At 40.4% G+C, this 23791-nt stretch overlaps 1 protein-coding gene across 1 annotated transcript in view; it reads left to right on the top strand.

The window, feature by feature from the left end:
* Nucleotides 1-23791, top strand: part of CLCN1 (chloride voltage-gated channel 1) — a 2440475-nt gene that overhangs the window by 971838 nt on the left and 1444846 nt on the right. Inside the window, exon 3 of the mRNA XM_044079868.1 lies at nt 128-259. Within this exon, the coding sequence (XP_043935803.1) occupies nt 128-259 (132 nt within the window). The remainder of the gene's footprint in view (nt 1-127; nt 260-23791) is intronic.

Here is a 23791-nt window from a genome sequence, read left to right on the forward strand (position 1 = left end):
TCATTTCTTTGCACATACTTATTTAATGGGTGTCCTACAACTTCAAGTACCACATTCTGTCTTACAAGTATTATTTATTTATTAGATTTTTCCCTTGTCTTTGTTTCTTTTCCTTCTCCCAAAACAGACTGTGGAAGGCGGATCCAAAAATACCTCTTTACGAAGCTGGGTGAAGATTGGATTTTCCTGGTGCTTCTTGGGTTGGTGATGGCGCTCGTCAGCTGGTCTATGGACTATGCAAGTGCCAAAAGTTTACAAGGTGTGTTTTGACATAAACTTTAAAAACATGACACTAATTCTCATCTGTCACTATATAGCTAAAATGTTCTACATGAATAGTTATTGTTTATGTGTAAACCCTGAGATAGATCCATGGTTGCAGATATAGTTTTGCACTCTGTTTGCTCAGGCTGAGATCTTTGTGTCCACTTACTGGGTATTATATCCTCACCGATCCATCATCTCATGAAGCAGAAAGTGTTGCATGAAAACACTGTTTACTCTGTACATGAGAAACTGGATTCCAGACTACGGATAGTCACTTGAATCTAATACTGATAACCACAATGCTAGATGCATTTAACATGTTTAACAGTCTCCTGCATGAAGCATATAAATAAAAACAGATGCTATGTGGTAATGACAAATCACCACACATTCCAACAGAGCTCTGAGACATATGGCATGGCAGAGAGTAACTGTTTGCTATTCACTCCTCATGTTTGGGTGTTTACTATTTTACTTACTGAATGTTTGTATGGGTAAATAAGTCAGAATAAAGACAGATTCGACCACAAAGAGATATGAAATCAAAGTGTGGTGATGTAAGCAGATGGGATTTGCCAGGCTTTTGTTCTATCCCAAGCCTGGTTTTAATTGAAGTACATAGCCTATGACATAATTACTGGCAACACATATCATCATTCCACATGCAACTCCATCCATTACTTTTATGTTTACCACATTAAATCCTCCTTTCATTTGACACTTGTTACTAAAAATTTCACTGCTTCATAAGAGGGTACCATTCCCTCTTGCAAGAGATGCTAAATTAATAAAGTTTTCTGGAATTTGCAGTATGCAGCTTTTTAATTTTATTCTGTTCTATTTGCTTCATTGGTCCTTGCTGGAGAACTCACCCTTTTTGACAGGGACATGCTTCTAAAGCCTCTCTCCAGTTATAAATGCAAAAAATATGCCTGGAGCACATACAATCTTTGTTGTATGGTCTTTTATGATTCTTTTTGCTGGTTAGTCTGTACAGATTTTCTGTATTCTTCTGTAGCCCTTCATTCGCCTTTCTACTTTTTAATGTTAGGCTATTAAGGGATGGCATAGCTAGTTTCCAAGCTCCCCCACATCCAGAAAATGCAGAAACCTATGCAGAGGCATACACAAAAGCCCTGCATGACCATAAAAACAAACCACCCTGGTAGATGCATAGAATTAGTAGGTTGTACAACAAAATAAAGAAAATCCTATGGAGAAGTAAGACTAAATGTGCAGAGCAAAAAGTCTCTGATTAGTTTAAATAAGTGAATCAGGGAACTAGTCAAGTTTCTCAAAGTAGGTAAAATAGCCTCCAAATCTAAGGATAAACATAAGGCATTTTTCAGTTATGTCCGCAATCTTAAGGGCAACACCTAACAATTGGCAGAATTAGTTGTAGATGGCAACTACTATACTTAGCCAGAAGATAGATATAGCAAATCTGCTGGCTGACAAATTTCACCTCGTCATCACCCCCAGTTCTCCCCCATATAAATATACTGTATATACATATACATGTGTGTGTGATTTTATACATATGTGTGTGTGTGTGTGTGTGTGTGTGTGTGTGTGTGTGTGTGTGTGTGTGTGTGTGTGTGTGTGTATGTGAAACTCCCCTCCTTAACTCTAAACCCCACTTCCATTCCCAGACCTAAAGCCTACATTCCCCGGTCAGCCCCTAAGGTCAGCATCTAAACTCCCGCCTCTCCCACTCCATCCCCATTCCTTCTCACACTTATCTAACTGAAACTCAGCTGTGTGGTTAAGTGACAGCCAGGAATTCACAGATTCCTTTATGAACCACATGCCTTGGTTAGTATAAATGGTTTTAAAAATGTCCTTAAACATGTTAGCTGTGGAATTGCAAAATAGCCCTGCACCCCTTAAAGTGAATCATTTATTGTCAGTGAAGCTAAACCTCTGAAATCTACAACAGTTGTTCAGCCGGTCAGTGAACACCACAGTGCAAAATATCTTGTCATGCCATCCATGCCATGGAAAGGTGCCAGGACTGGGAACGCAATTGTTTCTGTAGGTCTAAGGATTCATTTTCTGCCTATCCCCAATCACTCCAACATTCATATTCTTTGCGCCACTGATCTGACCCACTGTTGAGACAAATCTATTGGATCTGCAGTTTGATGGTATTCTCCAATAATTCAACTTTGCAAAGATTCACCTAAAGGAAAAAATGGTATTGCTCTACAACACATCGTAGTGCATTGCCTCACTTGGTAGGCATAGTAAACAAACAGTAGAACAAATAAGCATGGAACAAAATAATTTGTAGAAACAGCCAACTCAGAATGAGCAGGTCATTCTTATCATGTTTACAAAATAAAGTTACTGAATATATTATATTGCAAAACATTCGGTGGTATTTACTTTTGTACATACCTAGCCATTGTTCTATGTATTATCTTCCAATCTACCTATCTCTATACTAATCTGCCTATCTACATGTCTAGATAACAGGGGTATGTCACTTTTTGCTTAATTCACACTTAAAAAGAGCCACCTCATTAAATGCATCCTAGACAACTGCTAGGGCAATGCACAAAGATGAGCATCGCCTACTGCTTATACATACTAACTCCTAGATTGCATTACCTCACAGAAAGGGAATACTCTTAAGAAACCATCATCTTGGACTTTGTATTTGATAACAGTTTTCAAACATTTGGTTTAGCTGTTTTAGGATCTGCATTTATGAGTTTTATGATTTCATTCTATTACCATTCCTCCTGGTAAACAAGCTTTAAAAGACATGAAAAATAAAAGTCCATACATTCTTGGTCCTCTGGTATGCCACAGCTTTATCATCAGCTGCTTGTTGCCCCTCCATTTTTTTTCCTCTGGTTATACTATTCACCAGGAGGAGGCACACAGCAGCTACCCTGCCTGTGAGGTGGCTCTCCTGTGTGTGCCTGCATACTGCCTTCAGCATTTGATTTGTCATTGTGGCTGCAACAGTACCATGGGAGCACATGACCAAGTTGTGCCCTCAGCATGTCCTATTCCCACCCCCCACCAAGAGCAAGATGACATTGAATGCTCAGTCAGTTCACCCACCCTGACCATTCCTTCTGTAATTGAGCCACTAATAAATTTAAGATTGTCGGGATTTCAGTCCTGGTTGCATCCCTTTGTACAATGGAGCAACATAACCATGGATATAATTCCTAAATACAAATGCTGCCAGAATACTCTGCTGTATAGGTGGGTTTGCAATAATGATTATGGTCTTACCTCATAGACACAAGGTATAGAGTTTGATTCTGACCACAGGTTGTTGGTTAGGCTTAAAATGGACCATCAGGCAGTTAGTCTAATATTCTTCTATGAGCTATGAACCACACTAATATGTACAATAACAGAGCAGATTGAAACATGTCATAATAATAAAACTAACAAGCATCCCTTAGATTTCAGTTATAATCGAAGCTCTGAGTGGAGTGTAGAGGAACTTAGCCAAACTGTTACTGCCATGCCTAGTTTGTAAGAAAGCACAGACTTGGATCTCTGTGCAAAAGCAAGTCTGTCTAAGACTACCCAGTAGAGTTTAGAAACAGAACACAGCATTTGTTTGTTTTCCCAGGATTAAAACCACAGCAGCCCTGTATTTCCATCCAAATAAGATACAGAATGCAAATTTTTCTTAATTTATCTGAAAAAGATATATAAATCCAAGAAAACCTCACATCTTTTCAGGCATACCATAGGTGCTCAGTCTGTCAGTATGAAAAAAGCAAATCTACCCAGTCAAAATCCTTCTTTAAAAAATTCTTTAAAAAATTCTATGTAACAATGTCCCCTTAACATTTATTCAGTTTTGATGTAAGAAAAGAAAATGCTCCATCACTATCACTGTCAGCTTCACCTTTCCCCTCCAATCATTCAGAAGCCTAACTGACTCACTTACCAAATGTGAAGTCATGACTGTCTTCTACGTTGAATCCTGATGCTTTCACCCTTTAGCATACAGCTATGAAGTAGCAAAACTATATCTGGATTGTGCAGTGTAAATGTATGCACGTCTGTAATGTCAATTTCTAAACAATTTTACTCACAAAGTTGCAGGCATAGTCTATGATCTTTATTTAATGAGCTATGCAATGACCATTGCACAGTTCTTTTTGAAAGTGTCATCTTGCAAGCCATCTGCGAAAAAATACCATTTCTTACTTTGTACACCAAAATTTAAACATTTTGTGTCCAGTCACATGGCACAGAGGGATAAAGCCATTTTTCCTGCACACTTCCATTCACATTTACCCAGGTCATGGTGCCCCTACACTCCATCTGATGCTAGGATAGAAACAAAGGTAGGGGCATGAACATAAAGCACCAGCTTGAGGGTACCGAGGCTTAACCTAGTCCTGGACAGTATTTGTAATAATTTATTCTATTTAACATTTGTTTACCTGGAAAGACTGGGACAGAGCCCAGGGAGAAATGTTCCAGATGCATGTCTTTGGAATATGGGAGGAAACCCACATAGTCAGAGGGAGGACATGCACACTCCACACAGAAGGCACCCCAGCCGAAAATTGAACTGGAGAACTTCTTGCTGTGAGGTGACAACCCTAACCAATGCATCACTGTGCCACCCATAATCTCATTGTGATTCATGAATGAATGCTTCCATATATACACATCATTCATTTATAACAGATGACTGGCTGGTGGCCACCAGTCACTTTATGGTCCTGGGCTAGAACCCCCAGACTCCAATCAGCATTACTAGTTAGATAGCCAAAACTGGCATGTAGCTCACACAACAGGGAATGTTGACAAGATGTGCTGGATTCACTCTCACCAACCACTTTTCATTTAGCTGATTTGCTAGCCCAATTTCGGATGCCACGAAAAGAGATTAGTGATCACTTTCTGTGTCAGTGGGTATACTACCATAATACACAGCATTTAACTGACGGTTATAGTTACCAACTAACTCAACTGTTTTTGGGCCACCCCCCACCCCATTTAAGGATGGTCCCCTAAACATATTTTGATCCTGCAACTTGCATTTATTATGGCTTGGTAATACCAGATGAAGATGAAACTGAATGAAGATCCTGCTGATTATCACTGCCTTTGTCCCTGCCACTATTCTGATTGGCTTCTTGTGGCTCTAAAATGAAGAAATAAAGTCACATTGGCAGTGATTGCTTAGAGATGGGCCATAATTATTTGTGAATGTCCTGATGCTGTTTACTGTATTGGTACCCCCTATTCTTGCTGTGGGTTCCAATTTTATTTTCACTTTGTGGGATTGGCTAACTCTTTCAACTCTCAGAGAAGAATACATTGTAATCCTACTGTGCACCCCTAAATTTGCTGGGGCTCTGATTCTTATGCACCTATAATTCTGCTGTGAATTCCCAATGGTCTTAATTCTGCTGTTTTCTGATACTGTCAATACATTAGACACTTTGATTGTGGATATCCTCATGATGGATACCCACAAATATTGGATAGCCCTTTCAGGAGTTTTCTGACTCCATGGATTCTGCTGTAGGCTCAGTGGTCGTCTTAATTTTGCTATCTTCTGATTCTTTTAATCTTTCTGGACCCTCTAATTCTGGTAATCTTTTATATTACCTTCAGGGTCCTTTAATTCTTCTCTTTATTTTCCTAAATGTTAATTCTTCTGCCTCCAAAATCAACTCTGTTTATCCTCATGTTTAAATTATGATTTCCCTTTAAGCTCACTTCCATTGTTAACTTTTTTTGTCAGTCTTGGGTCCCTCTGGGTCTGTTAATCATGTCAGGACACCTGCATTTTTGCGGAGGTGGAAATATTTTTAATTTATTTTTTTGTCTTTATTTTCTAGAGAATCCTGTGTTATACATGGCTGCCTACTCAAAATACCTATGGATAAAGTTGAGTGGTTTGTTGCCTAATATGGATAAAATGCAGGAACACTTTTTAACATTTATTTATTTATTTATTCATTTGTTTGTTATTTATTTATTAAATGGATTCGTAGACAGGTCCATGGACCCTTCACAACTATGTCTTAGCTAAAAGCAATAGTTAGGAACAGTGAAAGTAGTATAGTAAGGTACAGATCTTTCAGTAGCAAAACAGAGTGATAAAATGATGCTATTTAACAGTTTTGTTAAGATTAAGGTAAGGCTATAACAATTATGCTGAGACCTCTAAGACAACAACAGTGAAGGCAATACAGTAAGGGTATCACTCCTGAAAAAGTCAGGAATATAAAGCAATTGCCTTAAAGACTAACACTAAGTGCATTCAGTGGGACTTTGACCTGCTAGTATTATGAACATTCCTGTATCTTATCACAGATAATACATCATGTTATATCCGTTACTGACTTCTAACTTCATAAATGTTCATCTTCTGCATGAAACTACTAAGCTAGATGTCATAACTGTATGAATAATTTTGACAGCACCTCAATATTTAATGTGCATTTTATGAATTTTAATAGAAGTATTCATCTTGAGGACTGAGATTACTCTATGAACTCTGAAACTAGCTATGCACTTCTCTGAGTAAGGTCCGTCTAAATCAAGTTCATAGGAAAGTTAAACGTGTATTGCAACAGCATTTTTATGGTAAAAGACCCAACACCCATGTACAGGAGGTCTCTGAATTGCTCATGTAAAACATATCAAAAGAGACAATTACTGGAGCTTGCACAATGTAAGTGAATGTGTCTCGGTAAACCAGAATTAAAAATTTTGAATTAAAGTCACTCACATGAATAGTGGTTTTCAGGGATTAGGAGTTTTGTTTTAAACTGAGTTTAGTAGTTTTCATTACTGTTACAGTCACTGCATAAATCTGCTCCTATGCATTATTTGACAGACAGACAGAAGGATCACATCACTGTATATGTCCATTACTGTCCAGATAGTCATATTTATTGCTGTACATAGATTAAAGTATGACCTTCAGTAATATCTGCATTGCAATCCAATTTAGCACTGTTTTCCTCTCTGGAGCCCACCTTTGACTACCAGGCCTCCTTACCCCACACATTCTAGAGACTCTTTCATTCCCCAGGGGCTAGAACCTTAATGTTCATTTATTCCCCCAAGGGAAGAACTGACTGCTGGAGAGGTACTGGAGTGATGCCAACACTTATGAAGGGAATTAAGGGTTTTCACTTAAACCAGACATTCCTCTATGCATACCTCTAGATACTCAAGTAAGAGCACATAATGGTTTTATGCAAGAGAATTTCACCCACATCTGCAAGTTCTGTAGCCCCTCATAAGGCGCTGTCCTACCATTGTACACAAGCATCTCCACTCGATCTGTGCTTCCCAACAGGGATTCTAGGGTGATGGGCACATTGTGGTCAAGCACTTCCAACCCTCACCTCTAAGAAAGAAATAAGCAGCTACTGTCTTGCTATTCCTTTCTCACTGCCCTTACTAACTCCTTCAGTAGCTAAGCCATTAGCTGAACTACAACAACATACATTTAAAAGCCAATGAGCTACTTTCATTCATTAGCATTCCACATGACATGTAGACTTTTTAGATAAATTACTCTGAATATTCGCTATATGGAGGTTGGACCTCATCTTCCAATTCAGAGTGCTATTTAGTAAACCTTCTGATATAACAGTTTGGATCATAATCCAGGCTTTATCCCTCTTTCACTCCAAAAAGCTACAGTGGTTCATTTGAATTCTGGTTAGTGAGGCATGCCATATTATTAATATTTAAACAGGATAAAGTGAGAAAATGTTTATTATTTTGGTGTATTTTGCATTATACTTGATTTGTATGCCTTAAATTAGTAATGGTCAACTTCTACTAAGAATGGGGGTTAAACATTTAAGAACAATCCTGCTGATTTATTAAAACCCTGTGCCATCAGATATTTTTGATAGTTAATGTCCACCAGATTTAACAAATTAAACTATTTAACCATTAACCTTACAGAGGAATTTAGTGAAAATATATACTGCCAGCTTTTCTAAAATTTTTAGCAAATTCTTTTTACTGTGTGATACTTTTACATATGTCAGTGCTGTATGATTAATCAATATTTTCTTTTTTGAAGCTCCATTATACAGTAAAAAAACTGCAGTTTATACAGCTGCTTTTCTTTATAATATAATCTGATCAATTTATTTCCGTGAGCCCTTTAGCCTTGTTTGCTATATTCTTTATATTTTACCTTAGACTGAATTTATGAAAATGGTTGAGTTGGCATAGTGACACAGTGGATAGCATTGTTGCCTCACAGCAAGAAGCTCTCTGGTTCGATTCTCAGCTGGGGCACTTTCTGTGCAGAGTCTGCATGTCCTCCCTGTATTTGTTTCCTCTGGGTGCTCTGGTTTGCTACCACATTCCAAAAACATGCAGTAATTGGACTGGTCACTTTAAATTGGCCATGTGTGTGTGGTGTGGAAGAACTACTGTGGCAGGGCTACCAACCTGGTGGTGTAAACCTTGGCTCTGGATGGTTTGTCACTTTTAAAGTGACACCCTGACCCCACATGTAAAAATTGGCAAAAACGTTGTGGATAGTTGGAATTGCTTATGACATAAATACCTGAATCAAGAGTTAATCCATGATATGGTACAGAATATGGCTGTGACATTTGTAATATGGAGGTACTGGGCAAAAGTTAAAGCTTACAATGAAAGTTTTCTTTTTTTATTATCTGCAGTGTTCCAGTTTAAATAAAAAATTATATCTCTTCTTTTCACAGGCATGGCAACCAAGGAAATAAATTGTGCTGCTGTTGGCTCCATGGTAAAAAGGGGGTGGGGGTGACCCATAGCTTAGACCCTGGGGGATAGGAGAAGTAGTGGCATTTTAGAGGCTCATCCATTGCAGAGGAAGTGATGGGGTCATAAAGGCAGATGGCATCACTGTTGGATATACCAGAACACGCATCTCATACTTACAAATAACTGAGGACATACATTGACAGACATTCTTGGGCATAATGGCCTTCTGCCATTGTGTATGAGGCACTGGGGAGAGAAAATGGGTAGGATATGTAAATACAGAAGCCCTATGGCAATGAGTGTGACACTGCTATACTTAAATTCCCCTCTCAGGCAATGGGTGGGCTTTAGATTGGATTAAGGGGTCAGGAGTGACACTGGTGTCTGAAATTGACGAGATATACTTGTGGTAGCGAATGGTTTACTCGTGAGGGTGAAATGTGTATATGAAAAGAATTTATGTTGCCATGTTGTCAATTTGGCTGTGCCATGACTTTCTATTAAAATAGAAATTCCTACCTTGGGATTTCTATTTTTGCTTAAAGGCCAGCTGGAGACTAACCAATTTAGGAAAGTGGAAGACATGAAACCTCCTTTGTAATACTGCCTGCAGTTTTACACGTTTATTATAACAGAGTCTGCAATTACTTTCATGACAAATTTGGAGCCCATGGAGTTCTGAGTGATCCTATGACTGAAACATTGTTTCCCATGCATGAGGGAAAGCTTTAGCTGAGAGATTGGATCCATGTTCTTCTTTTAATACACGGCTCTTTGGACTAGAAATTTGCACATATATATTTATTTTCATGGTGGTCATTGAAAAAAAGGAATGCACTTATTGGGAATGCAGCCATTTCCATGGTAGTGCTGTATCAGTTGTCTACTTGTTCTCTTTGAGATCCATCTTTGAACATTTTATCAATCAGTATTTAAATTTTTTATGCATCACCATTACTTTGCTAGTATCATACCACATGAATTCAGAGCCTGATACGTACAGTATATGCAGTGAATTTATTCAGTGGCATTATATAATTCCTTTTCCACAGAACCTTGTGAAACAGAGGATCTTTCTAGAAGGGATAAGCACTGTAAGCTTAATATGATACTCACATTAATGTCACCAAGTTTAACAAATTAAACAATTTAATCATTAGCCTTACACAGGCATTTAGTGAAAATATATACTGCCAGTTTTCTAACTTTGTTGCAAATTAATTTTATTGATATGCCAACAACATATGATTAATTAAAATTTTCTTTTGTGAAACCCCATTATGCAGTGAGAAACATGGCAGTTTACAAAACCTTATTTTTGCTCCTTTAAACTGGCTACTCTGTGAACATGAGGCCATGGGCTTGCTCTATGATTCTGGAGATTTGAATAGTCTATGAATATCCTCTGTGAATCTGAGGACATTGGCTAGTCTATGAATGTCATGTTATTGGCTAGTCTACCTATCAATCACTGTAGCGATCTTGAAGCAAGTTATTCTTAGTAATGACAACTGATGTACAAAGTATATACTATCATCTGTACCCTTTTTGAGGTCCTATTTTATGCAGTTGTCTTTTGTGAGAAAAAGCAGCAATGACAAATGGATTGATTTTTATACAAAAATATTTTATTAACATTTCTCTAAATATTGCTGAAGACTGTGAACATATATTTCTGACACCTCAATGTGATATAAAACAGCAGAAAAATATAATCCTGCAACGTAGACTGTTTTTCTCTTGCTTCAAGACTCACCATCAATATTTACATCTTTTTGCTCTCTGCTTCCCTTTCACTTTCATTGTTCTTTTAATGATGGCAAATGTTTGCCACTTCACCACAAAACCACATTGATTCATATTTATCAGTTTTAGCAACATCTTTGACGTTTTCGTACCTAGTATAGACATAAACACTTAAATTCATAGATAAAAATTAAAATTGCTCTATATGAAGCTGAGTCTGTAGGATTTTTCTCTGTTTGGGTAATACAGCTACCACAACTTTCTTCCAAGATTCTGGTATTGTCCCTCATTTTAAAATATTGCTAAACAAAACCTTCTATATCTTTGTCACTTTTAACTGTTTCTTCTCTACTAACTTTCAGCACTAGCATTATCCATTCCCAAATAACTCCCTGTTAATTGATTATACATCACCATTTAATCTCATCCCCTCTCATTGTGGCTATTACTTCTTGAATATCATGTTCTTCTAATGCTGACATATTTATAACTTCCATAAATATTTACAAATATGCCTTTTCTTTGTTTACCCATTCCTCTGATTTATACAAATGCTTGTGGAATTCCCAAAATAGCTGTAATACTGCTATAGGATCTCTGGATCTGATGCTATCCGTGTCATTATTCATCACGGATGGGTCTTGGATCTGAGCCGGCAACTGAAGGACAGATCCAGACCTCAAGTTTCTCCCCTTCCCATAATTCCCTGCTAACCTGTAACCCTCAGATCTTGTTTGCCACAGAAATGTTAAGGACGTGATTCCAGTAGCTCAGGCCTTTGTGTACAGATAAATGTTTTTTCTTTAGAGGTTTTGTTATCCATTTGGATTAATTAGTTCTTCCTTAGTCTCTTTAAGGTTTTTATTGTAATTAGTTCTAGGTCACCTCCCCTCCTGGTACTTTAATCTACTTTGTCTATTGGGTTCCCCCCTTTCTTCCATGGGGCCCCCATAGCTTGTTATTAAAAAAAAGCAAAGTAGTCTAAAGTCTTTTTCCTGTTACTGGGGTGTGTGTGTGTTCTGCCTGGTTGGTGTGTGTGCCTTCAGCAGTATGTCAGATAGGCCCTCTGGCTTTAAAAGATGCTCCTCATGCGGTCAGAAGATGCCTCATTCCGACTAGCACAAGGAGTGTGTTTATTGTTTAGGAGAGCCCTATCTCGAGATTGAGTGTGACATCTGCTCCAGATTCAATCTGAAGGCTGTCATGGAACAAAATAACAAATTGCTTCTGAAAGGGTTAGCTAAGGCTGGTCCTTTGGCTTCAGGTTTTTCCTTCTCAGCGTCCCAGGATCCTAAGAAGAGGTCCTTACCTCCTCTTAAGGGATCTCCTTCAAAAAAGTTGAGGCTCTTGGATTGCAGAGCCTCGAATCTGAACCTAGCCTCTGCGGCTTCAGATCCAGGCTCTTCAACTCTGAGAGCCTCAGATCAACCTCTTCGATCCAAAGCCTTGACACCTTGGAGGCCTTCGGGTCCAACTGGGTGCAAGCCTTCCCCGGATCTGACCTGGTCGTTGGATCCATCTAGTGCACCAGTTAGAGCATCTCAGGGCTTCAGATTGGATCGTTATCTCGGATCCAATAGTCATTGGTAGCTCCCCCTCCAGATCTAGATCATCAGATCCATGCTCTGAAGTAGGACCCCTTCCAGGGACCATAGGACATTGTCTAAATCAGGAAATTCTTCAGTATCATCCGGGTCTTCCAGAAGTTTACTACCCATAGATATGTACAGGATTATGAGGCGTTTCCTCATGGCCCAGATCAAGATGGGCTTGTTACTGTCCCCAGCTTAGTTGCCTAGGGGTCCTTCTCCACCCATGGGACTTCATCCTCCTCTTCTAACCCATCGGGGTTTGGAATGCCAGGATCAGGGCATTCATTGTAAGAAGCTGAAGGTGTCCAGTATCCCTCCCTTCCTGACACTGTCAGGGTTCCTGGTGGGTTCTGTTCTATTGGTCTTGTTACAGTCTGTGCTTCAGTCATGTGAGGTCACCACTGACTCCCTGGGGGTGGGGTCAGGCCCAGAGTTTTTGGACTGCTCCCTTCACTTAGGGGCATTGGCACTGGACAACTTGGGGCCGGCATCATCTGGAGGCTTCCATGCTGCGTCGGGGTCCCTCCTCCCTTCCTGTGTTGCTGTGGCCGCTGGAGTGGAGAGGAGAGGGGAGCCTCTTCCAGCCTGTCAGCCTTCTGGGCAGTAGAGAGGACCTTCTCCAACTTGGCAACCACCTTTTCTTTGGCTCTAAGTCCTCCCCAGCCCCTCTCGACCTTGGGCGGTAAGACCTCATCATGTTTCCAAAGGTCAGCACCCTTCAGATGGGCACTACCCTGGTTGGGGTCACAGTCTCTTCAGAGTCCTCTCCAGAGCCCACCATGGAGGAACCCTCTGAGATGAGGACATGTAAGAAGAGGCACTTGGATTTCCCTAGAGAGTCCATCACTGAGGATATCAATTTTGAGGAGGGAGACAGGTCTCCCAGAATTCTGCCTGAGGAAGTGTCCTTTGGGGACATCCTCAAAATTCTTATGCAAAGCGGTAGTTGGTCTTCCTCACCCCATCTTCAGAGGAATCTGTATTCCTGAAGGCCTTCGGGATGGGCCCATTTTCTACCTTTGTGTCCCCACCTACCAATGAGAGAATTCATCGCTGGCAGGGCGTGGAAGGAGCCAGACACAGTGGAACTGGTAGCCAAAAAGGCAGACAAATTCCTCAGTCTCCCCAGAGAAAAGGCTTTTTGGAGTAAGGGTGTCCCTGTTGATGCCATTGTGGTGGCCACTGCTACAATAAAGGAGCTAGTGGAACAGAGGTCATTGGTCCATTCACTGAACAGAGAGTCTCAGGCAACTGACTATTTCAGAAAACGCCTGTTTGCCTCAGCTACATTCAAACTGAGGGCAACCAACTACATGGCACATTTCACCTAGCTTCAGAGGGATTTGGTATCGGAACTCAACACTTCCCTTACAGAGTTGCTGCCTCCAGAGAGTCTTAAGCTGGTCTCTCCTAAGCTGTCCACTCTGACTTCCTTGGCTAATACCTCAATGAGGTTGGTCTCCAATGTAGCAGAATCCTTCTCTCCAGCAGCTGGCACAGGAAATGCCATCAGACAGTATGCCTGGCTTCGCCTTTGTGGGTTTGCAGAACCCTTCAAGGTGTCTTTAACCAATGTCCCCTTTGATGGTTTGATCTTGTTCGGACCTTCCATCAGGGAAACAGTGACCCGCAGTGAGCAGGAGAGTAAGACTCTGTCCGCAATGGGAATCAAGTTTTCTACTACTCAATGATACTTTTCTAAGACTCAGAAAGGGAGTAAGAAACTTGGTTCCACAGAAATCAGTCCTCCTTCCAGGATGCTGCCCAAGAATCCTCTTCTCCAAGCCAGGGCAGAGGATTCAGTGGTAGATGCCACCCCAGAGGCATAGGGTGTCAGCAGAATCAGGGCTCCTGGGAACCTTTCTTGGAGAAGCCCTTTCAGTGCTCCTGAAGCACTGCCTGACTGTCCTGACCTGGAGGCAGTTGTTGGATGATTCTCCCTGCACCCACTAGCCTGGGCAAATATCTCCTGTGATCAGTGGGTTTTGAGGATTATTTCCAGGGGTTACGTCATCCCCTTTTTTTCAGTCCCTCGATATTAAAATCTGTCCTAGACATTCCACCCCACCAAAGGGAGTTAGCCCATCTCGAGGTTCAACACCCTCTTCTAAAAAGAACCATCTAAGAGGTCCCAACATGACAATGAGGATCTGGAACATACTCTTGTTTCTTTTTGGTACCAAAAAAATGGGGACCTGCATCCAATTTTGGACCTCAGCAAACTAAATCTGTCAGTCCAGAAGTCCAAGTTCTGGATGGTCACTGTTCAATCTATTCTGCCTCTCTTGTACAAGGACCGTTGGATGTGCTCAGTTGGTCTTAAGGACATGTTCTGTCATATCAAGATTGAAAGATGCTCAAGGAGACACCTGCACTTTCGGTTAGGGGCCAGACACTGCCAGTTAAGACCCCTGCCCTTTGGACCCACCACAGCCCCTGGGTATTTACCAAATATATGGCAGTGGTGGCAGCCCATGAGAGACCAGATAGCTTAATGCTTAAGGTCTTTGCCTCCCATGCACAAGGTACAAGGTTTGATCCCGACCTCTGACCAATGCCTGTTTGGAGTTTGCATGTTCTCCCTGTGTCTCTACGGGGTTTCTCCCATGTCTGAAAAACATTCTGAGTGTTTCCATCTCAAGTTCACCAATGACTGGAGCTGTGGGCAGCAGCATAGACAGACTCTACATGGTGCCCTATAGGGGGAAGAGTTGTACAGACCGCTTTGGGCATCTACTGTATTACGCAGTATCCTCAAGATAGGAGAACATGGATCACAGACTGCATGCTGTGGCAAGGCTAGCCATTTGATGGTGTAAAACATGACTCTAGGTGATTCAGTCATGTTCACTAATGTCACAAAAAATGGGCATGGGTAGTTACTGGTGATAAGTGAGTTGAGGACCCGGCCTACTCTGACCCACACCAGGGACCCCTTTTAATAGTGGGAGAGTCATATGTGTTCCTATTGGCCAGAGTGTGCCTGCCATAAAGTGCAGCAGCTCTGGGTCAATAAGCTACTGTCTGGCTGGTGTCTAGGTGCCCAGCCTGGGTTACCTGGGATAGCTCTGTTGAGTGAAAGCTGGATATAAAACTAACCAACCTGCCAACCATGAACTGAGAATTGCTACATTTAATGCAGGTTCACTGGCAGGATGCAGCTTGGAAGTGGATGACATGATGATACAAAGGAGGCTAGACATCCTATGTATCCAAGAGATGAGATGAAATGGCAGTACAGCAAAGCCACTTGGCTTGGGATCCAGACTCTACTACTCAGGTGGGGGCAGGCTAGAAATGGTGTAGGAATTGTGGTGAGAAAGAGGCTTCAGAAGGCAGTGAGGGATATCATCAGCATTAATGATAGACTCATGGCAATCAGACTCCAGTACAATGATACAGCAGTATTCATAATCTCAGCCTATGCCCCACAGCAGGGTTGTGATAGTGAGGAAAAGAGTGCATTCAGACATAAGTTGCAGGACCTACTAGATAAAGCAGGACAACATGAATTGGTGTTGATAATGGGTGACTTGAATGCACATATTGGATAGACAAACCACATGGGTAGGGCAACAGGAATAAAGAAGGAAAAGCCATTCTAGTCTTCTGTCTAGCAAATGGCTTGATAGTAGCCAACACATGGTTCAGAAAGAGAGACAGTCACAAGATCACATACAAGAGTAGCCAACCTGCAACTCAGGTAGACTTCCTCCAAGTAAGGAAAAGGCACTGGGGTAGAATCCATGATTGCAAAGTCATCTCCAGTGAAAAAGTTGGCCCACAGCATAAACCACTGGTTGCCACAATCAGCTGCAAGCAGTGGTCAGAGAAGGCTCTAAGGTCAACAGAGACCAGGCTGAAAACCTGGAAGTGGACTGGAGAGAAAGTACAGCAGTTCAAGGAATTACTCAGGGCTCTAGCACCCCAAGAAGAGGAGAAAATAGATGGAGTTAAAAAAGCGGCAGCAACTAAAACAGCATGTGGTAGGACTACAGAAAAGATATGTGGCCAAGCCAGGTATGGAAATAACATACATAAGGAAAGCTGGTGGTGGAATGCAGAAGTCCAGGAAGTCATCAAAAGAAAGAAGGAGTGCAGGAAGAAATGGGAAATAGAAAAGACTGATCAGGCTATGAAGAACTACTGGTTGGCTAACAAAGAAGCTAAGAAAGAAGTTGCAATAGCAAAGAATAGGGCACGAGAGGCACTCTACCAACTTCTGGAAAGTGACTTAGTAAGTGGCACAAAGAAACTATATCAGGTTGCAAGGCAAAGACAGAAAGATAAAGAAGATAGTCAGACACCCTTCATAAAGGATGCCAGCAACAACCTGCTCACCAGTCCACAGGACATCAAAGACAGATGGAAGGAGTATTTCCAGCAGCTTCTGAATGAAGAAACTCCACAGAAGCTGTACTGCCCCAGAAACAGCCTACAATGAGAGAAGAGGAGGAGCCCAACTTAGAAGAAGTAAGAAGAGCACTAAGGAAGATGAAATAAGGGAAAACAGCAGGCTCAGATGAGGTCACAGCAGATATGATAAAGATGCTGAGTGAGATAGGGGAGAAATGGTTCCTGAGGGTACTAATAGCAGTGTGGAGAGAAAGGCATATCCCAGATGGCTGGTGAATAAGCATACTCCTGCCAGTGTACAAGAACAAAGGGGACATCCACAACTTTGGACAGTACAGAGGCATTAAACTCCCATCACACTGCATTAAAGTTCTGGAAAGGGTGATAAATGGATATGCAGAGTAGTAGAATGTAAAATGGGAGATGAGCAGTTTGGATTCAGCTTAGGCTGCAGCACAATTGACCTGATGTTTGCATTGAGACAGATACTTGAGAAGAAGCTAGAGATAAGATGAGAATTCAACTGGGCATTCCTGGACTTGGACAAAGCATATAACAAGGTCCCAAGAAAGCTGATCTGGGCAGTACTTGTGGTTTGAAGTCCTAGAAACATTGGTAAATTTAGTGCAAGCTATGTCCAAGGACCCAGTGATTCAAGTCCGAACAGTGTTTGGCCTCATAGAGGGGTACCCAGTAGGAGTGGGTGCCCACCAGGGTTCAGCTCTGAGCCCACTGCTGCTCATACTGGTGATAGACTACATTAGCAAACAGGTTGGAGGGGACAGATCAACAAAGATGCTGTATGCAGTTGATGTAGTAATACAGACATACTCTGAGCTAGAACTTCAGCAAAGGATAGGAGAATGGAATGCAAATCTGAAGGCACATGGGATGAAACTAAGCACAGATCAGACAGTGGTAATGGCATCAAATTGGGGAAATCAGGAAAAAGCTGAGAATAGATATAGAAACAAAGATAGTGGAACAGGTAAACAGCTTCAAGTATCTGGGAGGGGTGGTTGAGGAGAAGGGTAGTCTGAATTAAGAGGTCATGCTAGAATCAGAGGGGCTGCAGCCAACTGGTATAGAGTATCAGGTGTAGTCTATGACAGAAGAATGCCAAAGAAGATGAAAAGTAAGGTGTACAAGACAGTGTTGCGACCAGTACTACTGTATGGTACAGAAACCTGGGCAGTAAAGGCAGACTAGTTGAAGAAGCTAGAGGTGATGGAAATTAAGTGCCCGAGAAAGGTAGTAAAATGCACACCGTGGGACCGGCAAAGAAATGAGGACAGAAGAGCAGAAGCCAAAATAGCTCCAACTGCAGAAAAGATCAAAGAGAACAGTTTATGGTGGTTTGGGAATGTGTAGAAAAGCAGAAGACAATCTGGCGAGGAAGGTTTGGGATAGACAGGAAGAAGGTAAGAGGAAATGAGGGCATCCAGCAAAAAGCTGGATGGATTGTATGAAAGAAGATCTGTGACAGTCAGGCATGAGTGTTGAAGAAGGCAGGAGTGTAGCACTGAATCGAGAGAGTTGGCGACAGTTAACAAGATACCCCGACCCCATGTAAAAAAAAAAAAAATTGGAAAATGGGGGCTGATGATGATGATGATGATGAAGATGTGGCAGCCCATGTCAGGCTGCACGGTTTCCAGGTTTTTCCTGTACCTGGATGCTTAGATCCTTGCAGCCCCCCTAAGGCATCAACTTTCAAGGGCCACCAATTATACCCTCAGTCTCTTTCAGGATCTTGGTATCACAGTAAATCTACCCAAATCCAATCTTTCACTGGCTAGAACCTACAGTTCATTGGGGTTCAACTGGATACAGTGTCAGAGACTACAGCACTTCCCCTGCCCAAGGCCACAATGACCATGGATGCCTTTCTGTTGGGGTAGGGGGGGCATTTTCTGCTGCTCATACTGGTGATGGACTACATTAGCAAACAAGGTGGAGGGGACAGATCAACAAAGCTGCTATATGCAGATGATGTAGTAGTACAAGCATACTCTGAGCTAGAACTTCAGTAAAATGCACATAAACATCTTGAAGATGAGAGCAGTCCTTCTAATTTTACAAGCTTTTCAGAAGTGTCTCCCTCTTGGAACTATAGCAGTTCAAACGGACAACATGGTGGTAGTCTGGTACATCAACAAGCAAGGGGGAACACTGTCCCATCCCTTGTGCAGAGAGGCCATGAGAGTGTGGGAAAGGGTGATGTCTTCCCGATGATTTCTTCTTGCAACTCACATTCCTGGTAGTTCCAATGTGCTGGCCAACAAACTCAGCAGATCCATCTTGAGTCCTCATGAGTGGTCCCTGAACCCATCAGTGGCATGTCAAATATTTGACCATTTGGGTCAACCTTGGTGCAATCTCTTTGCCTCCCAGTCAACTACAAATGCAGCAACTACTTTGCCTTGATCCTCCTGATGGGGTAGTCACCCAGTAATGCTCTGGTTCATGACTGAACATCGGGACTCCTCTGTGCTTACCCCCAACTCCCATAATCCACAAGGTCTTACAGAAAGCCCACCGCCTGAATACCCTCCTCATCCTCATTGCTCCCTTTTGGCCTTGTCAGGCGTGGTTCTCCCTTCTTCATTCTCATCTAAATATCCTCCTTGGATATTGGATCCCTTCCCAGATCTCATTTCCCATCCCCAGGGGCTTCCTATGCCTAACCTACAGACACTTCATTTAACCACTTGGTTCCTTCAGTTCCAGTAATCATTTCTCAGTCCAGGTTTCCTTCTCAGGTTAAAAAATATCATCTTAGCTTCTCAGAAGCATGATACTAAGAAGGTGTATTCCAGTAAATGGAAACATTTTCTGTCTGGGCCAGATAACAAAATTTAGATGCTTTTTTAGCCATGATTTCTGACATTTTGTTGTTCTTGACTTCTCTGTTTCAGGATGGTGCTAGTTTCTCCACGATTAAACTCCAGTTGGAGGCCATCTTTAATTTCCATTTTAATGAGGGTCCTAGCTTTTCTTCTAAACTGTGCAAAGCCTTTCACAAAGGCGTCTTTCTTCTTAGGCCTCCTATCATTGATCCCTCCCCACCATGGGATTTAACTCTGGTGTTGAAGTCTTTGACATCAAAGCCATTTGAACTGGCTGCATCTTGTGATCTTAAGTTCCTGTCTTGAAAGATGGCTTTCTTGGTGGTTATTACTTCTGCCAAGTTGCAGGCTCTCAGTATTAAGCCCCCTTTTATGGTCTTTCACAATGCTAGGGTATCCCTTAGGATAAATACTTTGTAAATTACAAAGGGGGCTTCAGGGGCTAACCTCAACCAATCTATTCAACTACCAGTTTTCTTCCCTAATTATTCTGATAAGGGGGAGTATCCCTTGCATTGTTTAGATGTCAATAGGCAGCTGTGCTTTTATCTTAGGAGGACTGAGGAATTTTGGAAGATAAAGAGTTATGTACTTACCATAACCTGAAATCTGTGCTATCCTGTGTCATTATTCATCACATTCTTGCCCTCCTTCCCCCTTCCTTCTGGGGACCTGGTAAAACTGCTTTTTTTCCTTTTTCCAGCAAACGTGATCTGAGGGATACTGGTCAGGATAGGATTATGGGAAGGAGAGGAACTTGATCTCTGGATCTGTCCATGATTTGCCAGCTTGGGTCTGAGGTTAGATCCAAGATGCATCTGTGATGAATAATGACACCAGATAGCACAGATTCCAAGTTATGGTAAGTACATAATTCTTTTTATTTTTGTTATCATAGACTCCATAAGTCTGGCTGCAACTTTTTTTATTTTTCTGTTGCCTGTTTTGTTGTGCTAATAGTTTTTGTGCTCTGGAGTTGTTATCAAGCAATACTTGATTAATAGCAACATTTCCAGACTCATGCACTATCCAACTACTTCTTTATTTTCCCTTTAACACTCACTAATTCCTCCTTTTCTTGTTCTATAAGATCCTCCTTCATTTGCAATACTTCAACATTTCACATCTCTGTAAATAATTGGTATTCATATTGGGTGGTGTAGTGGTGCAGCAGTTAACATTGTTACCTGGCAGCAAGAGGTTCTCTGGTTCAATTCTCGGCTGGGGTGCCTTCTGTATGCAGACTGCTTGTCCTCCCTGTGTTCATGTGGGTTTCCGCCAGGTGTTCTGGTTTCCTCCCACATTCTAAAGATGTATCTGGAGCATTTCCTCTAGGGCCTGTGGTGAAAATGGGCTCTGTCCTAGTTGGACTTTCCTGTCAACAAATGCTAAATATAAATAAATAAAATATTGCTTCTTTCCCATAACACATTATCTGTCTTATGTCTAACATATTTTAAACTCCATTTTTCATTTTATCACACTTCCTAGGTATCCCTTTTGTAGAAATGTATATCTTCACTAAAAACTCACAAATCATTTCTACTACCCATTCCTAAAATGCCTCACCTTTTAATAAGTAAAGAGGAAAGTACCAGCATCTTATTTTTGCTTTATTACCTTGCAACTTTATCTTTGTCTTGTTGCCAGAGCTGAAAAAGTTATTGCATATGTTTCAGAGCTTTCAACTAAATACCCATGCTCCTGTGAAATATAATTTCTATTCAGTCTAATCAAGTTATTTTGCCTTGGAGAATATATGTAAATTTTGTCTCAGTTCCTGCTAGTAGAGTCACATCTTCAATTCCAAATATTTCATGTGCACATTTTTTTAAGAAATCTACACTACTTTCTGATATTTTCTCTTCTAGGTCTCCTTGATAGATCCTCTTTATTGCAATCCAGGTTCTAGTCCACACACATGAATAATATTCCCTGCTAAAACCTAAATTAAGTTCCTCTTAAGCACCATAATTTTAGATCAAACATAAATACATACCAGGAAATCCTCATTCCCTGCCATTACTCCACTGTTATTACAGATTTACTATTATTGCCTTTCTTTTCCTCGTCTATTCCTGTGGGAGCTCCTCTCACAAACAGTGTTGTACCCATCATTTTCCTTTGTCCCTGGCACTCTGCTGAATATCCATTCAGAAATTCTTTCTTTGCCAAACTGACATACACATTTCTATCAAAATGTTTGTCTCATAATTTTGCTATTTGTACCCTACACTTCTTAATGGAATGTAGTGCTCATTGCTTTTTGTCTGTATCTACAATGCCACACACATTCCATAATAAAATTCATAAGGCAATCATTCTGATAAGAAAGTATTATTTTCACATATTCTATGTGGTAGTTTGTTTTGAGTATATGTTCCCAAAGTGCAACTTATATGCTCACATTAATGTTTGGCAGGCTAATCTTGTATGCAGATGCTGCTCCTCATCTCTGTTTAAATCCTTGAATTTTTTATTGAATAAAAATACTCAAGAAACAAGAACAACAACACTAATTACATTTTCATTTTTAACCCAAACCCATTTTAACTCACAGAATTCACGCCAAATGGTATGTACTTTACAAAACAGACATTAACCTTTCATATAGGAACAATTGTCCCAAATGGACAACTGCACCCACAGGCTTTATCTGTTATAGTTAGGTTTAATCATGGCTGAAATGCATGGTAGAGCCTGTGCTCCCACTTGCACTGACACCATCCATCTCTATTTCATTCCCAAATGTGAAAAAAATATTGCTTGCTCTCAGTTAACTGGTTTTTAGCATCAAGAAAAAATGCATTGACTACCATTAAATGAATAAACTAAATTGTGCACTGAAATATTTTATACAGAAATGCTAAAGCTTGCTTGTGCTGCATCTACTTGCAAAAGTATTCATTCCCAAATGTCAAACTTGATGCATTTCTTATACAAATATGACTATACTACAAATATACTAATTACAGTATTATTATACAAATTCAACAGAGTTCATGGTTTAGTCATTTCTTGGTTAATTGCCTACATTAGACCATATCTACTTGTCTTGCTACAGAAAATAAAAATAAAAATAATTAATAACTTTATCAATGCACAAATTAGCTCTTTTTAGTTTGTAAGGAACTATCATTTTTAATGGTTTCCAGTTCTAGCTTGTTCACTTAAGAAAACAAAAAAGTGTTCCACTTGTCTGCAGCATAAACTAAGGAAATTATTTTTACACCTGTATAATACCAGAAGAAATTATTATAATTTAGTTCACATATAATATGATCAATTTGATCTATACACTTTTACATCCCAAGATCACAACATTACACTGCTTATATCCAGACTGTATCTTGATGCAGTATGAGCTTAAAAGACATTATAGTCAAGAAAGCATTCTTTCTTGCTTTAACATCACTGGTGTAAACAGTGGCCACTAAGACTCCTCCTGCCTCACATTTAAAATACCGCTTCATACTGTACAGGACCATTCTGCAATGTAATCTGTAGTTTACTTCAAGAAAGTTATTAAAGACATAATACTAAGTTTTCTTACTTATACTTACATCTTCAATCTCTTTATTATTCTTCAAACATTTATGACAAATAACCAATTTAATGTAATCACCAAACTTCCAGTCTATTGCAATGACTTCTTGCTGAAACATAGTTCTCATGTGTAAACTGCATCTAATTGAAATGGCACTTTATAATCCTCACATTTATTTCCTAACTTCACATTATTGCTGGTCTTCTTCCTTATCATTTCAACTATGCAATACTAGTCTATGGTTCAAATCCAAAGTACTCCTGATTTTTCCAGTCAGTTCCTGGGATTTTTTTTTCTGTCCCTCAGTCTTTTTTCCAGTGGAACAATGGAAAAAAGGTTCACAAGCAAGTTCTTTCTATTGACTTTATTACTGTCAGAAGAATGAGAAGCAATGTCCCAGTCAGCTTGTCGGCTGTCCCTTTACTAAGAAATTTCTTTATTTCATCCTAAGCCTGTTCTGTATCAAACAATGTTTTGGATACTCCAGGAAAAATATTCTAAAGACAGCAGGATACAGCAATTTAATTACTCATCTGCTTGTCAATATCAGCTGATTAAGTGATTTATTTTATTTATTTTATTTTACATTTCTTTACTGGGAAAGCCTGACTGGGTGTGAGCCCATTTTCAAGGGAGGCCTGGGGAGAAAAGCTTCATATATAAAATAGTTAAAAATTTACAAGAGAACATTATTATAAAGACAA

Source organism: Protopterus annectens, chromosome 8.part0 (assembly GCF_019279795.1).
Source record: "Protopterus annectens isolate FY-2018-M chromosome 8.part0, PAN1.0, whole genome shotgun sequence".
NCBI classification, from domain to species: domain Eukaryota; kingdom Metazoa; phylum Chordata; order Ceratodontiformes; family Protopteridae; genus Protopterus; species Protopterus annectens.